The sequence below is a fragment of the Sebastes umbrosus genome, chromosome 7, assembly GCF_015220745.1.
Source record: "Sebastes umbrosus isolate fSebUmb1 chromosome 7, fSebUmb1.pri, whole genome shotgun sequence".
NCBI lineage: Eukaryota > Metazoa > Chordata > Actinopteri > Perciformes > Sebastidae > Sebastes > Sebastes umbrosus.
Genome location: NC_051275.1, coordinates 1792131 through 1819431, shown reverse-complemented (window position 1 = coordinate 1819431; position 27301 = coordinate 1792131). Strand labels below are relative to the sequence as shown.

Sequence of the window (27301 nt, the reverse complement as noted above, 5' to 3'; positions counted from 1 at the left end):
CGAAAGTGAAACTTATCTATGCTCTCTTAAAAGCCACCAGACTCCGTTGACAAAAACAGTATGAATACGTTTCACTTTCAGTTCAGTTCCACGCCGGAAAATTATCTAAATATAGCATACATGTAAACAGATATTGATTTTTCTTTTATGTGGCTAAAATATGTTTTGCAGCTGGCCCTATCCACAACACTGTATTGCTTTGCATCTGTGCCAGTATTCTTCAAACTGGGGGCGTGCTGACCGTCATCTACTGTAGGTAATACCTACTATGAATAAGTACCTCATACAACCTCACTTCAAAATACCCAAACTATCCCTTTAAGCCTGACTTGGAGAAGCGAGGTACCATAATGCTTTAAAGAGATGAATAGGCAGCATTGATTTTTATTTTAATTGTTTGATAGTATCACTTAGTGGCAGGCAGCTCCAACTGGGCTCAGCTGTGCAGCGTTGGATGGACTCCAGCTGTAGCATAGAAACATGTATGCACTTACTGACATATACACACATGTGCACACACGTACACATTTAGAGTAGATTGAATTTAAAAGGCTCGCGTCTTCCTTTCCCCACTCGGAGGCCTCGGTGGAATATCTATTACGCTTGACAAAGCTGCCGACCACTGACATGTTATTTAATTAATGGAGGGGAGGCACGGGGACAAAAACCAACAAACAACCAAAGTTCCTAAGAGGGATGGAGAGACAAGCCAGCTGTCATCGGTCCAGGGGGTTCCAGCAGCCCACCCTAAATTGATTAGCCTTGGCTTTGTTGTGGCCGGCAGGACAGTGGGGTAATAAGGAGGGGGAGTGGAGAAGTGATGGAAGGGTGGTGAGTAGAAAATGGAATTCATTAGGAAATTAGCGTCAGCACTTTGAGGCACTCACAAATGACACACAATTTGGCCGGCACAAGGCTCGCTCATGAAGTCGCCCCATCACTTTTCATTGTTTCGGCAATAGGAAGGTAACATATATTCAGTCATTGCTACTGCTCTCAGGATGTGTGAAATGAAATGGCACTAAAAGTGTTATTAGTGGTGTCATTAAGCTCTGTGTGTCGATGCCGTCAGTGTGTGTGTTTGTTATTATTCACGTGTGTGTTCTGCTCTATATCAGCTCTCAGACTCGGGGGTCTACACATGTGTGGCCACCAGCTCCAGCGGTGAAACATCATGGAGCGCTTTCTTGGAAGTCAAAGGTACAAGATGGTGTAATGATTTCATGTGTTTATTTCGACTTGTCAGCAGTTTTCACTAGAACAGTGTCTTTCAAACACATCCGGGGATCCCCAGGGGTCCCTGGTGGTGTTCCAGGGGGTCCCCAGCAAAAAGTGGAATAATTCATTTTCACTATAATTCCATCCATAAGTAAAACAATGTCATGTGAAATATTACTTTCAATGTCATGCGCTATTACCTTTCTATTTAAGTTACTTATTTTACTACATTTTCACTAATATTATATCTAATGGCATGTTCATATCAAGAGCGAAGCAAACTTTTCGCACTGTGCGATTACATACAAAGTCAATGCAAAGAGGCGAATAGACCTGAATTTGCGCCGGGCGGGGCTGTGTCGTGAAAGCCTATCAGCGTTGAGATTCTCCTCCTATCGTCATGTTGAATCAGAAATTGAGGAAAACAATAATGTAGCCATCTATGGTGTCAAGGTGTGGCTGGCTAGATACAGTCAATGCAATGGCACTGTGTGACACTATGTGAATACAGCTCCCCGCCGGCTGATTATGAACCCAGACACAACAGTGTTGGATTTTCCGACATACTGTATCTGTGACTTCCACAACATATACAAAGCAGCAACAGTGGATATTTCTTCCATGGTTAATGGCGGAAATGGCAGAAAGAAAAGTTGTTGGCATCTATGGAGATATTCTTCTCTCCGGCAGCATCTAGTGGGAATGAAATGATACCGCCGGTCCAACCACAAGTAGAGCAAGGCGGAAATTTGCTTCACTCTTGGTCCGAACACAGCATTATACACTTTATATTTATTACTCTGTTGTCTTTTTTATTCTGATATTGTTGTATTTTTTTAGTTATTTTGCGTGTCATGGTACACTTTCTGCAATAAAACATCTAAAAGTAAAAATCGTATCAAATGGGGGTCTGTGGTCTAATTTGTGTCAGTTTAGGGGTCCTTGACTTGAAACAGTTCGGGAACCACCGCACTAAAAGATAAGTGTTTGTTTTTTCTCTGTCTCTTTCTCTCCATTCAGAATCAGGTGGAGTGATTGTCGTGAAAAACCATGATGAGAATGAGCTTCCAGGCCCGCCGTCTAAACCTCAGGTCACTGATGTCACCAAGAACAGTGTGTCCTTGTCCTGGCAGCCTGGGATGGCTGGAGCATCGCCTGTCTCCTCGTTTGTCATTGAAGCTTTCAGGTTTGTTTTACCAGTAACATGAAACCCTCACTCACTAGTTAATACTAGGGTTGTCAAAGTCAATGCCATAATACCACGTTAATGCAATCTTTTTAATGCCACTAATTTCTTTGACACAGTAAAGCAATCGACCTTTCGGAGGTTCTAGTGGGCTCAGTTGTAGAGGTAGAGTGAAGATACTGGCATCATATGAAAGTAGAAAACGTGAGGAATCCATTGGTACCAACCATGTCATACTAGCTTAAATAACGCCCCAAACTTGCGCTAAATTTTGGCAAGAAAAAACTGGCCTGGCCATTTTCAAAGGGGTCCCTTGACCTCTGACCTCCAGATATGTGAATGTAAATGGGCTCTATGGGAACCCACGAGTCCTCTTTACAGACATGCCCACTTTATGATAATCACATGCAGTTTGGGGCAAGTCATAGTCAAGTCAGCACACTGACACACTGACAGCTGTTGTTGCCTGTTGGGCTGCAGTTTGCCATGTTATGATTAGAGAATATGTTTTATGCTAAATGCAGTACCTGTGAGGGTTTCTGGATCAATATCTGTCATTGTTTTGTGTTGTTCATTGATTTCCAATAATAATTATACACATACATTTGCATAAAGCAGCATATTTGCCCACTCCCATGTTGAGTATTAAGAGTATTAAATACTTGACAAAATACATTTTGAACAGATAAAAAATGTGTAATTAATTTGCCACTAGTCATGATTAAATATGTTAATCAATTGACAGCCCTAGTTAATACCCTTGGTATGCTTCGGATCGCATGTACAAATATAGTGTACCATGTGAAAAGAAAAATAATGTGGAACCACCTTTTTCTCTCCTTCTATTGCAGTCAATCAGTGAGCAACAGCTGGCAAACAGTAGCCGATCATGTGAAAACCACCCAGTTTACTGTCAAAGGTCTCCGTCCCAACACCATATACCTGTTCATGGTCCGAGCGGTCAACAGCCAGGGCCTGAGTGATCCCAGCCCCATGTCTGATCCTGTCAGAACACAAGGTACTCTACAGAAGATTCAAATAAAATGGAGTGTATTTATTGAATACATGTATACTCATTTCAGAACGTGTCATAATCCCTTTCACTGGTGTGCTTTTTCTTTTTTTGCTGAGTATAATTTCTGTTTCTACTGATAGGGGAAGGTCAGCGTGCTCCCCTTCAAAGTGTGATACTTATCAGCCCCTCTCAGCAATCTGCAGCGAATAGCTCTACTGAAACACTGCAGAACTTCCCAGAGGTCAAATCCTCCATCTCAGCCCAGCTCATTAAGGCTACACTTTAGCAATTATGTAAAATAAGCATGTCTACTTTTGGAAGGCCTAACTGAGTTAGTGTTAATGATCATAACGGGAGAAAATGACTGCCTCCAAACCCGAAGAAGATTTGATTACTGTAGTGGACAGACCACAGTCTCCAGATTACACTGATACGATAAGTCCCCAGCAAAAAAAAAAGAAAATGAAAAAGCAACCTTTGGCCAAGCTCTGTCAAACGCAAGCCAAGAGTTTAAAAAAAGTCCAGTCAATTTGAATTGCAGCATATCTCTCTCATATTGAGGCGAAGGTCTTGAGATGATATATAGACGCGTTTATTGACAAAGGCATGCATTGAAGACAAATTGATTTTTCACTTCTTTTTAACTGTGTTTGGCCCGTCTCGCCCCGTTAGTGTGGCCTGTGATTCATGACCCTGATAGGTTGTCTGAATGAAGCTTTTTATTATATATATAAATTCCTTTTGCAAGTTTTTGCTTCCCTTCAGTAAATAACTCAAAATGTGGCTCTATTCAACCGCACTCAGTATCTCATACACTGCAGTTTTTCATCGCTTGTAACTTGAAACACGTGCGTGTGCAAAAAATGGGAAATGAGCTGGAAAATAGTGTCATCGTGTCCATTCATCTCCCATCCAATATGTACTGGGATCACGCATTCAGAGTTCATTTGTTGATGCGGTTGTTCAGTCAGGCCCCAGTGAGTGCAGACAAGTCGCACATCTAAAGAACTTTTGCCAGTCTCCTTTCTTTTCTTCAAACCAGACAGGAGCCTTAATACAAAATGGAATGAGGTCATTTTAATGCAGATGAAGTTGCTCCTTTTCAAATGAAGTCGTGAACACCGAGTGTACGCGTCTTTGTTGAAAGTGATTGGTCTATTCACTCACTCTTTTACTATTCCACTCCTGATGGCGATGGAGCGAGGTTTATTGTGATGAACTGAGTGAACTCTTTGAAAACCAAGTGGAGGAGAGAGGGCAACGTTTTATTTTGTGCCCTCTCTCTTTTTCTGTCTTTCTCTCATTTTTTCTTTCTTGCTCTCCCTCAGATATAAGTCCTCCAGCGCAAGGTGTCGACCACAGGCACGTACAGAAGGAGCTCGGTGAGGTCATAGTTCGGTTGCACAACCCAGTTGTCCTGAGTCCCACAACCATTCAGGTCACATGGACGGTAAGTGCAGCTCCTATTTTTACATATAACTAATGCTACAATTTCAGTAAATGAATCATTTTCATTTGGAGTCTTTACACTGGAAGAACTTAGATATTGTACAATTGTCTGATTTGTACATGGTTTTCTTATCTCTCTGCATCCTTTTTACGTCTTTGATTTTGTAAATTGGAGTCATAGAGTCAAGATAGTTTATATTCTGAGATCCCTCTTTGAAGCCAAAAAGGTGCACCTCGAGGCTACCGTTTGTTTTATGTCAGGGAGTTTTAGTCCGGTTGTTCCCTGAGACTGCAGCTTTGAAATACTGTAATTGGTGACTTAAAAGTAACTGAACATCAAAAAGCTGAAAAAATTGTTTCTGTTAACCATCAAAAGAGATGTCAGAGCCACCTGGTTGTTCATCAATCTTCCGTGTGTCTTCAGCTGCTTCCCTCTTAAAACTTTGATACAAATTTGATTGAAATTAATGTTTGCGGTTGAACTACGTTTTGTTTTCCGTTTTTCCCACTGTCATGACACAGAAAACAATACAAGCATGCACCTGCTCCTCCACCGTACATATACGCATATTGTGGTGTTTGCCTCACAACATCAATCACATTATTTCCCAAAATTAGGCAGTTTTCTTAAATGTGAAAAATGTAAAAAAAACAGCGACAGACTCAGCTAAAATGTTCTTTATTTAAAGGGACTCTGTAAGAATCAGAAATTGCTTGTAAACAGTGACACCTGTGGCCGTTAAGTCAATGTCAGTCAGCGTCCTGTTGCTTGTGCTCGCACTACCGACACACACTAGACTGAACGTGATTGACAGGCATCATGTTGATTAACATTAGCACCATTAGCAAACTGCAACTTCCACAGTACATCCACTTGATGTCCTCAGAGCTAAACTTACTCTCTAATGCCCCGCTGCTCGCTCATTTCCCCGCCGCTTGCTCTCTCTTGCTTCACCACTCACTTCCCATGTGCACACTCACTCCCACAACACTATTTTTCGTCCGACGTCAGTCGCATTCCTGTTTTGAAAGACGGGCTTCGCTAGTTATAACTTTGGGTTTGTTTGTGCTTCCGTGGAGATTGTGTTGGAGTCTGAGTTGTGGTGGGGGCTGGTCGTTTGTTGGCGTTAGCGGACTCCATGAATGTTAGCTATGGTTGCACACTGTTAGCCCTGAAGGTACTTGCGAGCATGCATGACATCGCAACCGTTTGATTTTCCCAGAACAGCTGCCCAGGTTGTTCACATTAAAGCAGTCTACAGGCTGATAGAGGAAACCCAGAAAGTCGTGGAAGGTCTAATTTTTTAGATTAGGTTACAACCTTTTCACACATTGGCAATAAAAAACAATTCAAACGTGTTTATACGTATAAAAAGTTAAATACAGTCACCTTTCAAATGTGAAAAATGTAAAAACAGCTACAGACTCAGCTAAAATGTTTTTATTTAATTGCATGCTAATTAGGTCAAATTGGCTATTTCTATTGTTCAAATCTGATTTGGTCATACAATACATGTGCTTGTTTATTTTGATGGTTGTGGTATGAATCACTTAGGTGCAGGTATTTACAGTATAGGCCTATCACGTAGTGGCATACGGTGCCTGTTTCCGTTTTCAAATGAACCACATTAGCACTTTTCCTGGTGACATGTTTATTGACCCATGTAATAAGTCTCACCCGAGACTTGGTAGCTAATTTAATGCTAAAGCATTGCTTTATGATCGTAATGTACAACCGACGCAAAACATGGCTACCTAATCAATCAGGGGCCCTTTTCAGTAAATAGAGGGGCCACTCTCAGAGAGCTTTTATATTCCCAAATCATTCCATTAATAAAAGTTGCGCACCAAGCAGGGGATCCATTTTGCTGATTTACTCCGGCTACACTCGTGAAAAACAGCTGCTTAATATCCCACTTGAAAGCCCTGCTCACTTCTTCTACTGTTAACAAGCCATTACAATGAGTTATGTGCCCGCTCCTCCTCTGCATAAATTCCGCATTTTCTGTCTCACTAAATGGGTCCAAGTTTTAATGGGGGGTGGGGGGGGGGGTCTTTTGTGGGTTGCAGGGGGGGCTATCATACTTCCAGTCTCTCCGTCTTTTCTATGGGACAGATCTGCTGTTATGGCCTCTGCTGTGTATTCCCCTCATGTCCCCAGGGTGTCTGTATGTGTTGCTGCATGACATTCTCAGCACATCTTAGATGGGGGGGGGGGGTTTGGGGACCTGCTTTCCAGTTAGTATTTATAATAGATATGAGACATGCATGTGTCCTTTAAGGTGGCATTACAGCAAGTCTTTTTAATAGAGGAGGGAACACTTTGGGCTGGGAGCCGGGTGCATGAGGTAATGTCAGGGTGTTAATTGAGCTAAGTGTGCCATAGCTGGTGATAAAAGGCCCATTAAACGAGTAACAGCCTCTAAAGTGTCATGAATGCAATCCTGTGAGGAAGGAAATGCATTGCCAAAAAAAACTCCTTTTATATTATCTAGTTGCTCGGCCCGAGATATCATCTACCGATCTTGTCTGCACTGAAATACAACAACAATCTTCATTCTTTCTCTCAGGTGGATCGTCAGTCCCAGTTCATCCAGGGTTACAGAGTCCTGTACAGGCAGACATCAGGGCTGCCTTCACCAGGCCCCTGGCAGACCCAGGATGTGAAGGTCCCCTCTGAGCGCAGCGTCGTCCTCTCCTCGCTCAAAAAGGGCATCGTGTACGAGATCAAGGTCCGACCTTATTTCAACGAGTTTCAAGGCATGGACAGCGAATCCAGGACGGCACGGACGACTGAGGAAGGTATGAAGAAAAAGAAGAGTATTTGTAGTTTATGTCAGGAGCAATACGACATAGTGAGTCCACAGCAATGTGGGATGACGGGTGACCCCGTAGGCTGCTTTATGTTTGTCATAACATCACAGGCGCCGCTGCCCCTCCCTTTGAGAGTTAAGGGGAATACGTGTGAATGCATAAGGGCGTCTGCATGTTTGCGCCCATCTGACCTTCCTGCTGTGCTTTTTTTTTTGTTTATGATCGGTGGTGTTAGTGCCAAACTTCTTCTAATCCATCACCCGGCAGCCACAGGCCTGAGCTGTGATTGGACAACCGCACACACTTCCTCCTGCGAAGATGATCTGTCGCCCAGAGCTTGATTCATACAGGCTCTGACAAGGCCACGGAGCGGCGTGGCACAATATCACACACAAACACCCACACACAGGTCTGTGTTTGGATGTATTTTGACCAATGCCAAAGCATAAATGCATCCAACAGCACTGCACCACCTTGCTTCAACCTTCGAGCCTCATAACTTAAATTAAATTATGATGTGATCTAAAGGAAAGACACATGGTACATGTGAACAACAGCACAAAGATACAAATACAGACTCTGTATACTGGAGACAAAGCCCGTTGTGCCACGACATATTTAGGCCTGCATGTATAGGAGACAGTTCACATCCTATCCGTGTGACAGGCCCATTTATTTTCCCTTTCTCAGAGGGACCATATCTCCTGTGGCCAGCCAGTGCACGCACTGCTGTAGTGGAACTGCCATCACATTACAGCTGTCTCCAAACACACGCTCTCACACTACCAGAAAACACATACATGCCAGCACACCACCTCTCCCGAAGGCCTCCAGAACCTGCATGTCCCAGCTATTACCAGTGCTGATAACGCTCTATCTGCATCCCAGTCCCTCAGAGAGCTCGACCACTTTCTATTTCTGTCACAACCCCCCCCCCCCCCCCCCCCCCCTTCCTCCGCTGCTCTGCCTGGTTGTAGCTGATACACCGTCAAACACACAGCTCTAGGCCCCTCGGAGACCCTGGGAGTACTAAGAAGGGCAGCTAGATGGATAGGGAAGTCTTGATCAGGGGGTGATTAAAACTTAGGTTGTCCATTAGCTAACACAGTTAGAGAATCCCCCGAGCAGATGGATGCAGGGTTACGGTGGATTAGCTCTCCGTTGATGCTGTGTCCATGTTTGTAGTCTCCTCTCATCCTTTTTCACACATTCTCTCACTCTCCATCTGGACAGTCATGTCATAGCTGATAAATGGACTTCGGTTTGCCATCTGATTCCCACTGAATGATTGTCTAAAAAGTCACTAAGGAGGCCTTGTCTTATTATTATTTAAGGGAAAAGTAATGTTTGTGTAAAATTAGGGCTGTCAAAGTTAACGCGATAATAACGTGTTAACGAAAATTCGTTTTAACACCACTAATTTCTTTAACGCATTAAAGCAGCAGTGGGTAGAAATGGAGCAAATATGATTAAAAAAAGTTATTTTCATAAAACGGTCACTATATCCTGACAGCAGTGCATGAGACTGGTAATCTGAAAAAAAAATCATGCACCTCTGTGTCCTCCGGTGCTCCTAACGGCACCTGCAGGATTTCACAGACTGGAGGAAAACAACCAATCAGAGCCGAGCTGGAGCCTCACTCTGAGCAGCTGTCAATCACTCACAAACTCCGATCAAACGGTCAAACTAGGCAGCGCTGATCAAATATGAATCAACATTCTGTTACTGTAATGCCTATTTCTTGCATAGAATGTTTTCAGAAACATTTTTTAGTGTACGGTTTAGCTGTAAAATGAGAGTTGGTGACCCAGCTGCCATGTTGAGATCAGTTGAGGAAATACCAAGCACCGCCCACCAGCCGGAGCAAACTTTCTCATTTTACAGCTAAACAGTACACTACAAGATGTTTCTGAAAAGATTTTACGTGGGAAATAGGCATTACAGTAACAGAATATTGATTCATATTTGATCAGCGCTGCCTAGTTTGACCGTTTGATCAGAGTTTGCTTTTTTGATTTACAGCTGTCTCCGTTGAATGAACAGCCAATAGGAACGCTCTCTCTCTGAAATGACCTGCAAAGTCTCCCCTCACAGGCTAGATTTTTTAAAGCCTGAAAACAGAGCCATGAGGAGGTGCAGAAGTCTAGTTTTCTCTCAGAACACTTGAATTACAATATGCTGAAAGGTTGTTGTTATGCCTACTGCAGGTTTAACTATGGCCGATAATGTGATTAATCACGATTAAATATTGTAATGGATTGACAGCCCTAGTTTGTATAAATGTTAATTTGCAGTGGACAGATCTTCATCCGCGTTGATGGATATCTCTGCAGAAGGTCCCACAGGTCTCCTCCTACACCACCCACTGCTTTACATTAGCTACTGGCTTCAAATATGATATGTTTGTATTCCTTCATCACGCAGCGCAGCGCCGTGTGTGTGCGAGAGACAGACAGGGGGTCACATTCCTGCCTGCCATACATCACTCCGCTAATGGCTCTATTAGAACAGCCTCCGGGGGCCTCTACTGAAAAATGTGTATTGTTTAGCACAAATATGCATGATAATAAGCTGCTAAATCATTCATAACATTAACTTTGAACGACATTGCCTCTGATTGCCGCCACGCGCCAATCCGGCACTTTGTCACCTGGATGTAACGCAGCGTTGGAGAGCCCCCTAAGCGTGATGGTTGATCAGATGCTCCCTCGGTAGATTGCTTCTAATCTGGCTGAGGTGTTGGGTTCATCATCGGACCCATTCATCTTCCGCCGTGCCAGGGCCTTCTGGCTCTCTGGGGGTCGGCGTGGCCAATCGCGCTGAGGGATGAGCACAGATTTACAGGGTGACACGTGCCATTTTGGATGGAGGCGAGGTGAGGGAGAGGCAGCCCAGGAGTAATTGACCTGTCAGTATTCTGCTGTGGCGCCGCTCCCCTGCCAGCCACTGCGGAAATGAGAAAACATTATTTTTAAAACGTTATTTCCAGTTGGGCCAACTGTTATTTATTTTTTTTCCTCTGTTACCCCTTGTGGGGTCAGAAGATTGTCGCCATCAGAATAACAACAGAGCGAGGTTTAGGGAAGCTCGAACATGTCTTGTTCTATCCACCCTCTGTCTGCCTGTGGATACAGAGTCCATTCATTTAGATGTGCAGCCTCCCTCTGGTCCTTACCTACTGGCTTTAGTTTCATCTGGCTGATCGATGGAGTCAGTCAATATGTTTACTAAGACCTTGTTTCCTTCCCCTAAAATGATTTTTTTTATATTTCCATCTCGTCTGCACTTCATCCTATAAGCTCGTTGACCCGCGTGCCACCCTGGCTCGGAGTCTTAGCTTGACTGAGAGCACTTGTCTGACTCTGCCAGGCCGTCATTCCACAAATCAATACCAGTATTGTCTGTGCAAATCCACCAGGCTGGAGCAGAGGATGAGATATTAAATCATAGTGAAACGTTCAAGATAGGCTATAGCCATGTCAGACCTACCCTGGTCTTCATGTAAATCCCCCTCTAATGAGACATCTTGACAGCCTTCAGCCACCTGTGCCTTCCCCGAAGAATAACATTCCTTGGAAAACTAGGTGTGTGTGCGTGCGTGTGTGCGTGCGTGTGTGTGTCTGGCTTTGTGTATGTGCACTTGTGCGTACATATTTATGAGCTCCTGTTCAAACACATGCAGATGTACACTACTGCTGTGCATCCCAGTATTGTTCTTTCTAAGTGACTAAATGCTCTTCTGCAGGTCTGATTGTTGTCCTGGTTCTTTTTGTGCCTCCTCTTTCAGCTCCCAGCGCCCCCCCTCAGCAGGTAACAGTTCTGACTGTGGGCAACCAGAACAGCACTTCCATTAGCATCTCCTGGGACCCCCCTCCGCCGGACCACCAGAACGGCATCATCCAGGAGTACAAGGTTTGTCTTGGCAAGTCAACACGGATTCTCATTGAACTTATCCAAAGCCAAATAAAATCAACTGCCTCTCTGTTTTTTCCTGCTTTAGATCTGGTGTCTGGGGAACGAGACCCGTTTCCATGTGAATAAGACGGTGGACGCAGCCATACGCTCAGTGGTGGTGGGCGGGCTGCAGGTGGGAGTGGTGTACAGGGTGGAGGTGGCTGCCAGCACAAGTGCAGGTGTTGGAGTCAAGAGTGAACCTCAGTCTATTATTATTGGTAAGATGGATTGATAAAAAGTATTCACAAGTTTTTATGCCTCAGCGCCGGCGACAGCCATGGCCGGAGGCATCATGTTTTCAGGTTGTCCTTTCGTCCAGTCCATTCTTTTGAACAAGATATCTCAGGAACGCCAGGAGGGAATTACATCAAATTTGGCACAAATGTCCACTTGGACTCAAGGATGACCTGATTAGAGTTTGGTTGTCAAAAGTCAATGGTCAAGGTCACTGTGACCTTAAGTCCGTCCCATTGTTGATGTAGGAAAGCCTCAAGAGAATTTCTTAAAATTTGGCAAAAACATCTACTTGGACTCGAGGAAAAAACTGATTAGAATTTGGTGGTCAAAGGTCAATGGTCACTTTGACCTCACAAAACACGTTTTTGGCCATAACTCAATAATTCATGACGTCAGGCATAAAACCGCAAGGCGCTATTTCTACTTTTTCCGATGTCAAGTGCTCACAAAGAAGCCTTAGAGGATGATTTCAGCAAAAGAGCAAATTGTGAGAATATTTTTCATTAAATACTAGGAATTCCCAAATGGATAATATTGTTAAAATTCTACTATTTTGATATGTGGCCTGACCACATGATTTATGTGGAGCTGAGGCAGATAGTGCCTGATTTGACCCATAACTGATGACTTGGCCTGCAGCATGTTCTTATTTCCCCAGTGTCACTCACATAATCCATCTCCGAGAGCAGAGCCCCGAGCTTGCCGTTATAATATTGTGTGTGTTTGCGTGTCTGCGGACGTGCGAATGGGTGCATGTCAATGTGGTTACACAGTAAAATAAAAGATGAAGAGCATTTGTGCAGCTTTGAATGCATGCACATATGATATGTGTGTTTTATGAGTGTTCCTCTCAGTGTCTGGGAACATTTTGTTTGTGCTCCGAGTCTTATCATGCTCCAAGAAAAAGTGTCAAGCAGACTAGTCGTCAGGGTGAGCCGTGATTGGAGATCAATACAAGACCAGGATCCTCTCCTCTCCTCTCATTTCACATGGTGTGTTTTACCGGCAGTGGAGTGAATTAGGGGCTGAGCTAAGCAAACAACCTGCTCACCTGGGGGTTTGATATAAGCTTTTAGGCTTTGTCTTTTCCAGTCTGTACATTATATTTCACTGCACATCCTTTAGATCTGTCCCCTCCTCCTTCAGTCAATATCTCAGCTGAAATTCATCTACTTTCTTGGAGCTTAATCTAGCCCTAACCCTGTCCTGATGTATCTATAGTTATTGAGTGAAAGAGTGGAACATTTCCAAGCCCTTCAGTATTACAGGAGGTGGTTGTGATACTCACCTTGAAGCAGCAAAAACATGCACAACAGCCTTGTTATTTTCAGTTTCCCTCCACCCTGCATCACATTAACGTTTCCTGTTTGTCCCCCGTGCCCCTCAGGTAAGGAATTCCGGGACGTGATTATACATGGAAACCGGAACAACAGCATCACGGAGCAGATCACTGATGTGGTGAAGCAGCCTGCCTTTATCGCCGGTATCGGAGGGGCCTGCTGGGTCATCCTCATGGGCTTCAGCATTTGGCTCTACTGGAGGAGGAAGAAGAGGAAGGGCCTGAGCAACTACGCAGGTTAGACTGATATCTTCTCTGTCAAAGCGAGAGTATTTTATCACTTCGCTATCATCTGTCAGTCTTAATCAGTACAGTTTTGATTAAAGAAGTTGCTAGCAGTGAGGCTGCCACGGTGTTAAAGCTCAACGGGGAGACAGATGTCAGGGTGAATCATTTCCAGAGGGCTACAGTTTTTTTTGACAGATCCGCCCACGGTGTTGGTTAATAGCCCAGGGTGGTCGAGCTGAGTGGGCAGACTGGACTCTCTGCTGGTCACTGAAGCTGGAGTTTGTCCAGATCTCTTCCCACACACTGACCCTGACATCTTACTGAGCGACCCCCAGTCAATACTAGCAACCACCAAGTCCGCATGCACTGCCAGGAGTGCAAGATTTAATTAGAGAGCAGAAAATGGTAATGAATCGACCCATTAGTGTTTACATTTATAATATTCTAACATTAGTTCTTATTTACAAGCAGAACTTCGAGAGAAACACATTTGTTTAGCCATTTTTTCTTATTATTTTTAGTAAGTATTGGCAGCTACTATACGCTGGTCTGGTTAATTTGCTCTTCATTTCTGTTCGTTGCATTTCTGTGTTTGTGTGTTTTCTTTGGTTTGGTCTCTGCACCTCTGTGGCCTCTGAGCTGGCTGCTTTCCTGGCTGTCTCTCTGCACACTGGGCGACAACGTGGTCTTACACTCTCTGACCCTCAGCAGCACTTCTCGGCCTCTTAACCCCGTCCCCAGCGTGCAGATACCCCTAAAGCACCGCTTATCTCTGCAGGCTATTAACAACCAACTTCTCTGTCTTCTTGTTTTACAGTTCAGTCCTTCACCTTCACCCCTGCAGGTACTGTTCATTTGTCCCGTCTCCTCACCCCACCTCAACGCAGATTCATCTCCTGCTGCCCGCTTATAGTATTATTATGCTCGGATTGTCGGGCTGATGGTCATGGCTGGTGCAAATCCAAACTTCATAATCATGAAGGCAATTTAACCAAGCAGAGAAATTTACAAGTTAAAGATTTGCTATTGGCCGTGACCAGAGCCCTGCAAACTGGAGCCTTTATTTACCTATTGTGTTGTATTTGTATCTGTTGTGGCTGAAGTTTCATCCTGTCTTGTGTATCTTTCTTTGCCTTGTGGTGCAGAGTGAGACCGCCCATTTTCCTCTCCCTCCAATAATCCTATTCATCTTTGTTTTCTTTTTAAGATTCGGATCGTGTTGTAATTTATTGATCTGTTCTCCATAGGTGTCAGTTAGGCAGCTGGGTGGTGTATTTCATTTTTTTCCCCCTTTTCCTTCTGTTTAGTTTTTGTGTTATTTACTTGACGGTTTCCTCCACTTCTGTGACTACACATATTTGGCTACCTTGGCTAAAATCTGTTTAATGGTGAACTAGAGCCATCTTGTTGGGGGCAACCATAGATGTACAGTATACAGTATACGTAGATATCGCATTGGCCGCTTCCTACACTTTTCACCCCCGTAACTCTCGTTGTAGTGAAACTGACTAAACACTTTTAAGCCAACAATATCAGGTAGGGATGCACCGATACCACTTTTTTCAGACCGAGTACGAGTACAAGTACTTACATTTGGGTACTCGCCGATACCGAGTACCGATACGAGTTCTTCTCTGTGCCTAAAGACCCTCGTTAACAGCTTAGCTGGAGGGTGTGAGCGACACGCGGCAGGCTGGAGAGTCCTCATACGAGGCGGTGCGCCGCGACCGGCTCTAGGTCGGCTTGGAAAGGCTCGGGGCGAAGGTGACTTGCGGCCGCAGCTTTACTGCTCTACTGTCCTCAGTGCGCCTCAACCGCGCCGTGCCGCGGCCCACGTAAAAGGCGCTAGGGGTCTGTGGCGATGTCTGCAACCCACCCGACCTGTCTTGAAACACGGACCAAGGAGTCGAACGCACGTGCGAGCCAGAGGGTGCAAGCAAAACCCCGTGGAGCAATGAAAGTGAGGGCCGGCGCGTCGGGCGCACCACCGGACCAGCGGGGCGGGTGGACCAGCGGGGCAGGCGCACCACCGGCCCGTCGCGCCCGCGGGGGTCGGGGAGGTGGAGCGTGTGATAGGACCCGAAAGATGGTGACGAGAGGTTAACGTCACGCTGCTGTAAAATGGTATCGGTGCCGTTGTATCGGAGCCGTTTTGCAAGTACAAGTACATGAGCACAGTATCGGACCTGATACGTGATACTGGTATCGGTATCGGTGCATTCCTAATATCAGGGACCAATTGTTTATTTATATTATAATAAATACAGTTATTTATAAAAATAAAAACCATTGTGATGTCTGATGTGTGTTGTGGTTTAGAGGGCTACGGTTGGGGTTCTGAGGGGTTGAACCCTAACTCATTGAAATCGGTTTAGAATTGTAAACATTAGTGCTTTTTATCCATTAAAAGGGCAGCTCCCCCGTTCAATTGTATGTGTTTACAGGCCTGTCCGGACCTACCCAATATCGCGGCGACGTTGACGTACGATACAAAGGCCAATGCAGCATCTACGTATACAGTATATATATATATATATATTTATATATATATATGGGTGTAAAAGTGTTATACTGTCACAGTGTGTCCTCTGCTGAATTAAGCCTGAGTGGCACCACAGTCGTGCATCTGACTGTCTGTGGATAGAGTGGACTGACAGAAGACACTGAGCAGATTAATATGAAAATGATGCTGAGAGGCCTGTGTACTGTACAGTGTTAGTGCACTTGATAGCTGTGGTACAATGAGTCAGGGGTCAGCAGCACATTGCCCTTCCCTCTGTTTCCTGGATTTACTGAGAACTTTAACTACTGTTTTTTTTTGGTACGGTGTATGTGTAGCTATGTCGTCCCTGTGGAGCCTACAGCCAAAAACCCAATTTACTCCGGCCTTTCTACAGCAGCTGTAACAACAGATTACGGAACGCATTAATATGTTAGTGAAAGTTGCCTTGTTTTAAATTGGAGAGCACACCTCAGAGAGGCCAGAGAGGAAGCAGGTTATTTCACTAAAAGAGTTTTGTGAGTGGCAAGCACAAAACAAGGTTGAACATAGCAGAGATTATAGCGTTAGAGTGAGGTGATATTCAGAACATGAGCCAGCGTGCTCCTGAAGAGTCATCCAGTGCCGCTCTTCTCTGTATTGACAATTAGCTGATGTATCGAGAGTGTCCTGTCTCAGCCTCCTAAAGCTGTCAGAACAGGAGAGGTAAATCACTACACTGTTGAGGCACGCGTCCAGCAGGAAGGAGATTTGATGGAATTTTTATACGCTGATTATGTCCAACCCCTCCCCACCCCCCGTAATGCTTATTAAAGGGGATTAATCTGTATTCATATTGGAGAAAGTGCTTATCTGGAAGACGGAGGCGAGAAGCACAGCTATGCCACACCGTGTCACTCTGGCTAACATGAAAGTGTCCCACAGCAGCCCAGAAATGTGCCTGAGCACAGATAGGGACTTCAGAGGCCTTCCCGCTGCACAGCCTCCCCTCGCCTCCCCTCGCCTCCCCTCGCCTCCACTCGCCTCCACCTTCTCCTCCTGTCAGTCCTCTCTCTCAAACCACGTAGAATTTCTCTACTGCAAGTTTGTTGGTGGTGGAACAAAGAGAAATGGCTTTAGCTATGACTGAATAAAGGATGCCAACTCTGTCTTGAGCTGTCAGAGCTATATTTCATTTAGGCAGACCTGCAGTGTTGGTTTTATCTGGGTAAAGTATTTTAATTCCACTTGCTGCTGCTTAATGCAGTAAATAAACTGTGCTGACATGCATACTAGATAAATTGTGTTTCTCTTGTTTAAAATCCTAAAATTCTGTTCATATGAGAGGAAATTAGATTAAGCAAGCTTAGGTAATGTTGATGAGATATTAAAATGTCATGTTTGCAGCAGCCTCTGTAATCTATTGTGGTAGTTTCCCCTCTCTGTCATCTGTGTTGCTACGTCACCCACAGAAAAGCCCCCTCTCTCTCGCCCCGTGCCCGGGCTTGTTGTGGAATCATCCTGAATGAAACAGAAAAGAGAGGAGGAATGTTCAGCCTCCTCCTCTCTTTTATCTCCATCTGTGGAACAAATGAGCCAAATTATTAACAGCTCTCCTTCTCTCTGTCGAGGAAACCAGCTCTCTTTTTTTCCATCCTCTCTTTTTCCCCCCCCGCTCATCGGTATGAGGTGATTTCCAAAAACTCTTGCTGCTTTCCTGTGTTTCCTGTGATCCATTGAAGTTCTTACATGCTCAGAACTCCTGCTTTGTCATCACGGTCGTTGAACAGAGATGAAATGGATCCTTCACTTTGAGCCATAGAGTTTTACTAGCCGCTGACAAAGAGCGGCCCTTGTTATCTATAGATCACTGTAATAGAACGGGCCACATGCGTGGCTCGCGGGGAGCCCCGCTAGCCAAAGGATCAGTAACTCAGCCTCCAGCGCTCGCAGATAGAAAACTCAACGTGATTAATGAGCCCTCTGCCTTTTCTAATCATTTTTTGGGCTGAGATTTAATCACAAATCTGATAATAACTCAGCAGCAAAATAAGAAAGATGAAATGAGTTTTGCCTCTCATCAGGCATCTTGTCCTTGAGGAGCACATGACGTCTCCACTTATGCAAAGCAAAGCAATATGCAATTCTCATCATTGCACTTTTTTTTTTTAATTTTCATGAAAGACATTGGACGCAGAGGGATCCCTTAGTGAATCCATCAACTATCTAGCTATGTAAAAAAAAGAAAAGAACAGATGAATACATTGCTGTTGAAGCACAAGGGCAAACTGGACAACACTAAAAAGACAATGTATCTGATCTTGATCGTGGAAATGAATCCTGGTTGATTGCTGTGTATTGTACTTGAAAAACTTAATAATTGGCTAGGTCTTTTCTTCCCTTTCTTTTCTTTCTGATTTTAGTGACATTCCAGAGAGTCGATGGTGGTTTGATGAGCAATGGAAGGTGAGCAATCAGTATTCAAGTATCATAACATCTCAAGCTAATGAAAACAAATAGGGCTGTCAATCGATTCAAATTATGAATCATGATTTATTGCAATTTTTTTATCTGTTCAAAATGTACATTGAAGGGAGATTTATCAAGTATTTAATCCTCTTATCAACATGGGAGTGGGCAAATATGCTGCTTTATGCAAATGTTTGTATATATTTATTATAAGCAATCAATTAACAACAAAAAAAATTAAAAATATTGTCCAGAAACCCTCACAGGTACTGCATTTTCATATGCTCAGGTCATAACATGGCAAACTGCAGTCCAACAGGCAACAACAGCTGTCAGTGTGTCAGTGTTCTGACTTGACTATGACTTGCCCCGAACTGCATATGATTATCATAAAGTGGGCATGTCTGTAAAGGGGAGACTCGTGGGTACCCATAGAACACATTTACATTCACATATCTGGAGGTCAGAGGTCAAGGGACCCCTTTGAAAATGGCCATGTCAGTTTCTCGCCAAAATTTAGCGTAACTTTGGAGTGTTATTTAGGCCCCTTCATGACAAGCTAGTATGACATTCTTTAGGTTTTCTAGTTTCATATGATGCCAGTATCTTCACTCTAGCTTTAAAACTGAGCCCGCTACAACCTAAAAATCACATTATTGCATTATTGAGTTAAAGAAATGAGTTGCGTTAAAACAAATTTGCGTTAACGCGTTATTATTGCGTGAACTTTGACGGCCCTAAAAACAAATCTTCCCATCATTGTTACTTTATTCTTTCTGTGCTAAGCTTTACATGTCTTAACACAACCTTTCCTCCACAGTCATGCATTAAGTCAACAGCGAGCTGTTTTGGATTTTAACACTGATAAATGACTGATAGATTGATAGATAACCGATACCCGTTTGTGTGCCTGCCATGCAAACCGGGCGCGCAAATATACATTTCTACCACATCTCCGTTCATGCATCGATAGATGAACTCATAAATCTCCTCAACAGAATTAACAGAAACAATTTAAGCAGAGAGTGCTTTTATTTTGTCATTTATCTTCCGCTGCTGGCTACCGGCAACCCAGAGGAACCTCTGGAGTGATAAATTTGCCTGTCACCTCGCGCGGGCGGCTGGGATCTGAGCACATGTAATAATGTAAAAATAATTACCCAGGGGAGAGGTGTGTGGAGGTACCCCCGCTTGCACCCCCATACGGCCTGCTCCGTTTCAGTCTGCGTTAGTGAAAGAGAGAGGGGCTACGGAGAATAGGGCACATCTCAATGACACTAGTTACTGAGCCATTGTGGGTATTCAAGAGACTCCCCTGAGAATATCCCGGGCTTCTGTCTATCTACTGCTTATCACACCTGACTAGGTAAAGCCTCCAGATCTCAAACACTCACGGAGAGATTGGCAACTAAATCTGACCCTGTGTGTCTCTGGGCTTCTGGGAATGTGCTTGCTCTGCAGTCTGGGTGCAGCAGTTTTATATTTATGCTTTTTCCCCCTTACTGACTGGATGCCACAATGGACAATGTTTGCCTATATTGTTCTGCGAGCTGCCAGCATCCTCTCAATGAATTAGCCACGCCACTTGCCATGCCTTTTCCCATCTACTTTCTGCTGTAGTGTTTTTCCTTCAATTTTCCACATAAGTGCTTCTGATTCTCACCCCAGCAAATGGGATTTGAAATGTCTGTATTGGCGGTGCTCTATATTTGTCATATCTTTAGTCAGTAGCGACTGCCACAGTTTTCACAACGATGGAATGGGACGCAGTCTCTGATCCGTTAGTCACTCTAGTGCCATCAAATCCCAGATGTTGCAACTTGCCCATCTGCCCTGAGAGTGGGATTGTTCGGCGGGGTATCAGAGGAAAATGTGTTCATTTGTTACATGAGAGGTTTATTGCATTAATTAGACAATAGCAAATGAAGCCGCGTCTGTTTCCAGTTTCTCATTGGCTCCTGCCAAATTGCCCTGACTGAACAATTACACTTAATCGATCACAAAATAAATGATTCATGGAAGATGAATGGGCTGCAGATTGGTAGACCTGGACGATTTGACTTTGGCTGCTCAATTGAAATTGATAAAAGCCGATAAAGGCTCATTTCTTATCCCACTGCCAATAGGGAGATGTTAATTAGGAGGTCGTAATAACTTCCTATCCCGGCGCTGATCAATATTTTAGCAAAGCAGATCCACTCCTATAGGCAGGGAGAATGGGCTGAGTGTTGCAGGGAACTGTTGCTATGGAGATTCCTTTACATCCCAGGATCTGAATGCTAAATGACAGCATGTTCCTTAAGAGTTAATCTAGAAAGTAATCTGTGTTACCCATTGCTCTAAGTGTTAGCTAATGTCTAGACTTTTAATCCAAATTCCATTCACTAGTCTGCGGGACCATAAACGCCTGATTTATGAAGTTGCTTTGGAATTAATATCTCTCACTCGGCTTATTTATGGCAAGCTCAGTGTCAGGCGTCTAAGGCAGTATTTATGGTTTCCTACCCATCACGAGTAACTGTAATGTCTAACAGGAAGAGGAAACGCTTCAAATCAAATTTTATCCGCCAAGGTTGCCATCCATCCTGGGTTGGGCAGGGATTAAAAGTTAGGTGTTGACTTTTCATTAGATGTATGACCTGATGTCCACCCCCCACCCTCTCACCCTCTCTCTCTCTCTCTCTCTCACACACACACACACACACACACACACACACACACACAAACACACACACACATATATAACAAATATCCCCAGTAGAAATCAGTCTTATTCTAATTATCCTTAGCTGGAATACTGCTGTGTGATAAATACAAGGACGATGCAGCCATTTCCACTGTCAGCTCCTTGTGTTTCAAATGGTCTTTCTCTAGTGGGCTGGGGGAGGACTTGCCAGAGCACACGGGACAATTGAGACAAGTAACAAAACAAAGGCATAGTCTTTTACTGAAAGAGGAACTACGGCCATTTTTAAAATTCATACATGTTATTCCTATGGTCTAAGACAGTCCAAACATGAACAACTCTCTCCCAAATCCAAAAACTAGAGAGCTAAACTCAAACTTGTGATGTCATAAAGTATAAAGCATAGAACTGCTCCATAGACAATAAATTGGGAGAGATGTTCTAGGTGTTACTGAGAGCACTCAGGGGAATATTCTGAGTATACGAGTACATTTTCTGTTTCACAGTTGACAACACTACAATAGAATAAAGCTCATTTGGGTATTAAAAAAAAGAAAACAAACAATCTGTGGGTCCATGAAATCAGCCTCCCATCCATTGTCTATGGAGCAGCTCCACACTTTATACCCTATGACATCACAAGTTTGAGTTTTAGCTCTCTGGTTTTTGGATTTGGGAGAGAGTTGCTCATGTTTGCTCATATTTTTTGGACTGTCTTAGACCATAGGAATAACATGTATGAAAATGGGTGTAGTTCCACTTTAAGAAAGTGTGCATTTGTGGTGCAGTCTTACTGGAGTCAACAAAAGAGAACAATGTCCTCTTCTTTTTCAGTTGCTTAGAATTGTTAGTCTGACAGATGCTAAGCGCTTAAGAGGCAGGGGATAGAAAGAGGAGGTTGAGGTGTATAAGGGGGGAAATAAAGGAAAGTAGGGTTAGGGAAAGATGGTATATGGCGAGAGAGAGAGTGATGGCAGTTGGGGAACGTGGCAGCCAGAAACAGAGGTAGAAGGACGGGGAGAGATGTATTACCCTATAAAAGTGCATGTGTCTGATGCACAGTCATCAATTTGAATGACTTGTCTCCCCCGAGGGCCTGTTTTGGCATTCAGGAACCACAGCGAGGGCTCTTAGCTTGCCAGGGTTGCAGTTCATTTGGATTCCCCCCACCCCCTCTCTCTGTGGAACAGCTCTTCTCATTAGAACCTGTGGCTGAGGGAGAGACTGACTGCAGCACGCCCATTACCTGCTCTTGTCCTCGGGGCTTGACTCTCTTTCGGTCCCTCAGAGCCAACACGTCGCCCCGCTGGAGCCGAGACAAAAAGCCCCACCGGGCAGCCAGGCTGCTAACTGCTGCGCTCTGCAGCTGCTCAGAGCGCACATGTGTATCTGTAGTCTGCTACATACAGCACTGCCGGGCACTGGCAGCGGGGGTGGGCTGTGTTTCTGAGAAGGCAGTGCCATCCGCTTCATCATGCGTGGAGCTTGTCTGACCATTGCAGGGTGTGAGTTCTCAGGGTAAAATTAACAAAAGAGACAGCATAATACTTCTGATATTTTTGGTAAAGGAACAGTGTGGAGCATTGCGGGGGCTCTATTAGCACAAAGGGAATATAATATTCATAACTGTGTTTTCAAACTAAGAATGTTTTCGTTAGCTTAGAATGAGCCCGTCATTCCTACATAGGGAGCAGGTCCTCTTCACGGAGTCCGCCATGTCGCTCCGCCATGTCTCCACATTAGAGAACACTGGCGCCAAACCCTGGCTCTAGAGGGAGCCTTTCACGTTTTTACGTCACCTGAAGGCCACTGTAGTTCTCCGACACACCTGAGAAACTGCCGTAACCTGAGCAACAGAGTGCAAAACCGTGATACCGCTAGCCGCTGTCTGAATTCTGTTGCTCCTAAAGTAGTGTTATTATGGTAAGGATGGTCTCTGAGCAAGACGAACGGCGTTACCACGGTTTTGTACTGGGCAGCTCACGCTACCGTAGTCTTGGAAGGGAGGAGTGAGCGAAAGGGTACTCAGTTGGTTGCAATCTGCAACAACACCACTAGATGCCGCCAAATCCTGTAGCCGACCTTTAAGGGACTTTTTTATGCTTAAAATATGTTTTAGGGCTGTCAATCGATTAAAATATTTAACCGCGATTAATTGTAGGATTGTCCATGATTAATCCCAATTAATCGCAAATGAATCACTCATTTTTGCATCTGTTCAAAATGTACCTTAAAGGGAGATCTGTCAAGTATTTAATACTCTTATCAACTTGGGAGTGGACAAACATGCTTACTTTATGCAAATGCATGTATATATTTATTATTGGAAATCAATTAACAACACAAAACTATGACAGATATTATCCAGAAACCCTCACAGGTACTGCATTTAGCATAAAAAAATCAGCTCCAATCATAACATGTCAAACTGCAGCCCAACAGGCAACAACAGCTGTCAGTGTGTCAGTGTGCTGACTTGACTATGACTTAGCCCAAACTGCATGTGATTATTATAAAGTGGGCATGTCTGTAATGGGGAGATTCGTAGGTACCCATAGAACCCATTTACATTCACATAATTTGAGGTCAGAGGTCATGCCAGTTTTCTCGCCAAAATGTTGCGTATATCTGGAGCGTTATTTAGCCTCTTTTGCGACAAGCTAGTATGACATGGTTGGTTCCAATGGATTCTTTAGGTTTTCTAGTTTCAAATGATACCAGTATCTTCACTCTAGCTTTAAAACTGAGCCCGCTACAACCTCAGAAAAATCGTTTGCGTTAATGCATTAAAGAAATTTGTGGCGCAAATTTCTGTTGCATTTCAACCCATTTCAATGCAAAGTCAATGGAAACAAAAGGTTATGATGCTCCAATGAAGTGACACATAGACAAAGGCATTTAACTCCAACTCTCATTCTCATTTAACTCCGTCTGTGTTATCCATGGTAACGAGCCTCAGACGTGATTGTACAGTAAAGTGGTCCAAATGGCCTCCCAGCAGTCACCCATGACAGGTTAAAGTCTTAATGGCTGCTTTTTATGGTTCTCGCCCCCTCAGGAGGGACACAACACCTGTTAAATGGAGCTGCCCTCTCCCGTACGCAGGCGTCCCACAAGTGGGTCAGAGGGGCTTCACGGCGGGGCTGGGGCCGAGGTTTGACGTCTCATCAGATAAGATTTAGACTGTCTGGACATCACCGCGAGGGGTTGATGGGAAAACACAGCAGAATGCGCCAGATATTAATGAATAAGGAAACGTATACATGCGGGTGTCGGCGTGCACTGATGCACGTGTGCAAAGAGCAAATGCATGCATTAGTGTCTCCGCAGTGTGCTTTTGCATTAATAACATGGGGAATGTGACAAAGACGCAGCAGGAGAAACAGAGAGATAAAGGGCTGTGTTTGCCTGAAGGAATTCCAACTTTGTGAGAGACGAAATGTATCCGTACAGTACCCCCCCCCCATCTCAGAAGTGTTTCATTAGCTTCAGTGGCTTATGGCAAGCTTATCTCACGCAAACACACATTATTGTGCCGAGACTAACATTTAAACATATGTTTGCTTTTTTTGTCTTCACATTGTCTCTCTGCTGATTGCCGTCATGTTTTTTATTGTTTATTTCGGAATCCAGTAACATAATGCAGAAATAAACCATGCATAATAAGTAATTGGGGATGTTTTTTGTACTGGTATTAATGTAATTTCACAGTGTTTAATCTAGTGTTTCACCCTGTGTTTCTGTGTAGCCGGCCAGGCCTGCTGAATGCCAGTGACCCTGGTTACCCCTGGTTAGCGGACTCTTGGCCGGCCACCAGCCTGCCTGTCAACAGCAGCTCCGGGGGACCCAATGACCTGAGTAACTTTGGTCGAGGAGGTGAGTGGCCTGCTGCTGTCCCATAAGAGATGAAAGATGATGGCGTAACCTTCCTCTCCTGTTGTTCATCATGTCCATATATGCATACAAGATGTATACACATATGCATATTGCATGCGTGTTTGGCTTTATATTTATATATCACCTCAGAGGACAGCTAGAGCATTAACAGAGGGGGCCTCTGCTGTCACCAGGCTGAGTAATGGCAAATAGTCCAGCCTGGTGTCGCAGCCCATAGCTCACAGCCAGAGAGTGTGAGGGGAGAGACGGGCAGAGGAGCAGGGGGTGGGCGGGTGTTTGAAAGGATGGTCTCGAGCAGCCAGTCGTGAAGGACATGCGCAGCTTGACTGGCGCAGATGCGGACACTTCCGCCATGGCTCTACATCATCTCCCCTTCACTGGGCATGCAAACCATGCGCCATGGAGGGAGTCTGCTTGCTTTTCCCTTAGCTTTCTCTCTCTCTCTCTCTCTCCCTCCTTTCCTCTTTCATCACACACACATGCAGAGCAGCAGCATTATCATGTGTATGAACAGAGAAGGGAGGAGAGTGAGATATCCACACATGTGGAGGGGGAAACGGGACACTGAACTGAGATGAGTTTTTTGAATGAGATGAACCTGTTAAGTCTGTTTCTTAAGCTGTGAGCTGACCTGAAAGCACAAAGACCCAGACTGTAATTCCATAACACTCCACGACCACATGCACTTGAATCCAGGTCACCCAAGGTTTGGTTTTGTAAACTATGTTAGTGAAGTGTTTTTTTTTTCATCATATTTTTATCATTTTCAGAACAGAAGGCTCACAGTTATGTTATGTTCAAAAGTTATTAGATACAGTCAGAACCCCCCCCCCCCCCCCCCCCCCCCCCCCCCACTCCCCCCCTCCACACACACACACACACACACACACAAAAAGACTAAATAAATAAATAAAAAAGGACATTTGACATAAAATAACATACAGTGGTTAAATGTGACTGTAAAAAATATATATAAAAGAAAAGACAACAACAGGAATAGCAAATAATATCTCATAGAGTAAAGTATATTGTCCTCGGACTCTCATCAATAATGAGTGGTAAAAGGTGATCATAGAAATATATTTTGTGTTGCACATGGCACTAGGCATAATTTGCTTCCACCCTGAAGGGTATTAGCCTTCAACAGAGTGAGTGAATTAACAAAATGCCTCAATTGTAAATATGCGAAAAAGTGCTCTTTAGGGAGATTAAATTTGTCTTGAAGCTGCTGAAAGGACATCAAGGTGTTATCCTCAAACATGTCCCCTATCACATGAATCCCTTTTTCACGCCATGAGTGAAATAAAGAAAGCCTGAAGCCGATTAAAAATTCCTGATTATTACAGATGGGAGACAGCATGGATTTGACACCTCATCTCTCCATGTATTCAGAGATCTCCCGCCACACTTTAATAGAGTTGATAATCAAAGTGTTATCTTAATGTTCATTTTAATTTTTTCAGGACTACATGTCACCAAGCTCCACAGGGTCTCAGGAGAGCAAGGCCACGAGTCTACACAAGTTTTTGAGCCTAAGATATGAGTGTAACCAAGTCCAAAGAGTATGAATGTGACAGGCCCAGTTGTAAAAAAGCATGTTGGGTACTGCTAAACCTTTGCCTCGGCCTTTTACCATGCCAAATACATTTTGAAAAGGATCTTTGTTAACTTTTTTGGAGATGCACAGTGGCAACATTTGTAGAGGGTATAGAAGTCAATCACAAATGGTGAACACATTTGGGTGCGTGAAGCTGAGAAGTAACATTTCACCAAACCAGGAGAGAAATCCAGATCCCATTACTTACCCCTAAAGATCCAGATCAACATCTGTCACCCTCCCACCACCTACCACCATGAAAAGTACAGCTGTCCAACAGCATAGGGCTATACTAATTATTATTCATTCAAATGTTATACAAAAAAAGTAATTATTAGAGGCAACATCCTATTAATGTGCCAATAAGAAAAAAAGATAAAAGGTGGTGGACGACTCAGCATTTTAGACGGTCTTAATTATGCAACTCAAAAGGACCAGGTAGTTGTCAAAAGGAGAGATTATGTATGGCAGAAACATGACATGAACTGAAAGGGACGTTATCAAGGGCCAAGATCATAATAAACTGAGGACAGCCTTGACTTTATCAAGTCCGTTAAATTATTCACACAAAAAATAGAAAAAAACGAAAAGAAAAAATGCAATGAGCGTTTTAAAACCAAGTATTGCCCCCGTTATTTCTAAAAAACTGGGTATAATTAACACGTGAGAGCTGGGTATATTATATAGAGTGTCTGTATCTGCCAGAGTGCGCGCGCGGCTGTAGCCTACAGG

At 44.0% G+C, this 27301-nt stretch overlaps 1 protein-coding gene across 7 annotated transcripts in view; it reads left to right on the top strand.

Annotated features, from left to right (window-relative positions):
- robo2 (roundabout, axon guidance receptor, homolog 2 (Drosophila)) overlaps window positions 1-27301 on the top strand; it is a 353842-nt gene that overhangs the window by 298002 nt on the left and 28539 nt on the right. For 5 of the 7 annotated variants that reach the window (XM_037776246.1, XM_037776242.1, XM_037776244.1 and 2 more), the window contains 11 exons: window positions 1119-1200; window positions 2239-2404; window positions 3256-3422; window positions 4748-4869; window positions 7439-7670; window positions 11471-11595; window positions 11684-11855; window positions 13262-13450; window positions 14259-14285; window positions 18344-18386; window positions 24824-24951. In XM_037776246.1, coding sequence (XP_037632174.1) covers window positions 1119-1200; window positions 2239-2404; window positions 3256-3422; window positions 4748-4869; window positions 7439-7670; window positions 11471-11595; window positions 11684-11855; window positions 13262-13450; window positions 14259-14285; window positions 18344-18386; window positions 24824-24951 — 1453 coding nt within the window. The remainder of the gene's footprint in view (window positions 1-1118; window positions 1201-2238; window positions 2405-3255; window positions 3423-4747; window positions 4870-7438; window positions 7671-11470; window positions 11596-11683; window positions 11856-13261; window positions 13451-14258; window positions 14286-18343; window positions 18387-24823; window positions 24952-27301) is intronic. The other 2 variants (XM_037776243.1, XM_037776247.1) reach the window with 1 other exon arrangement.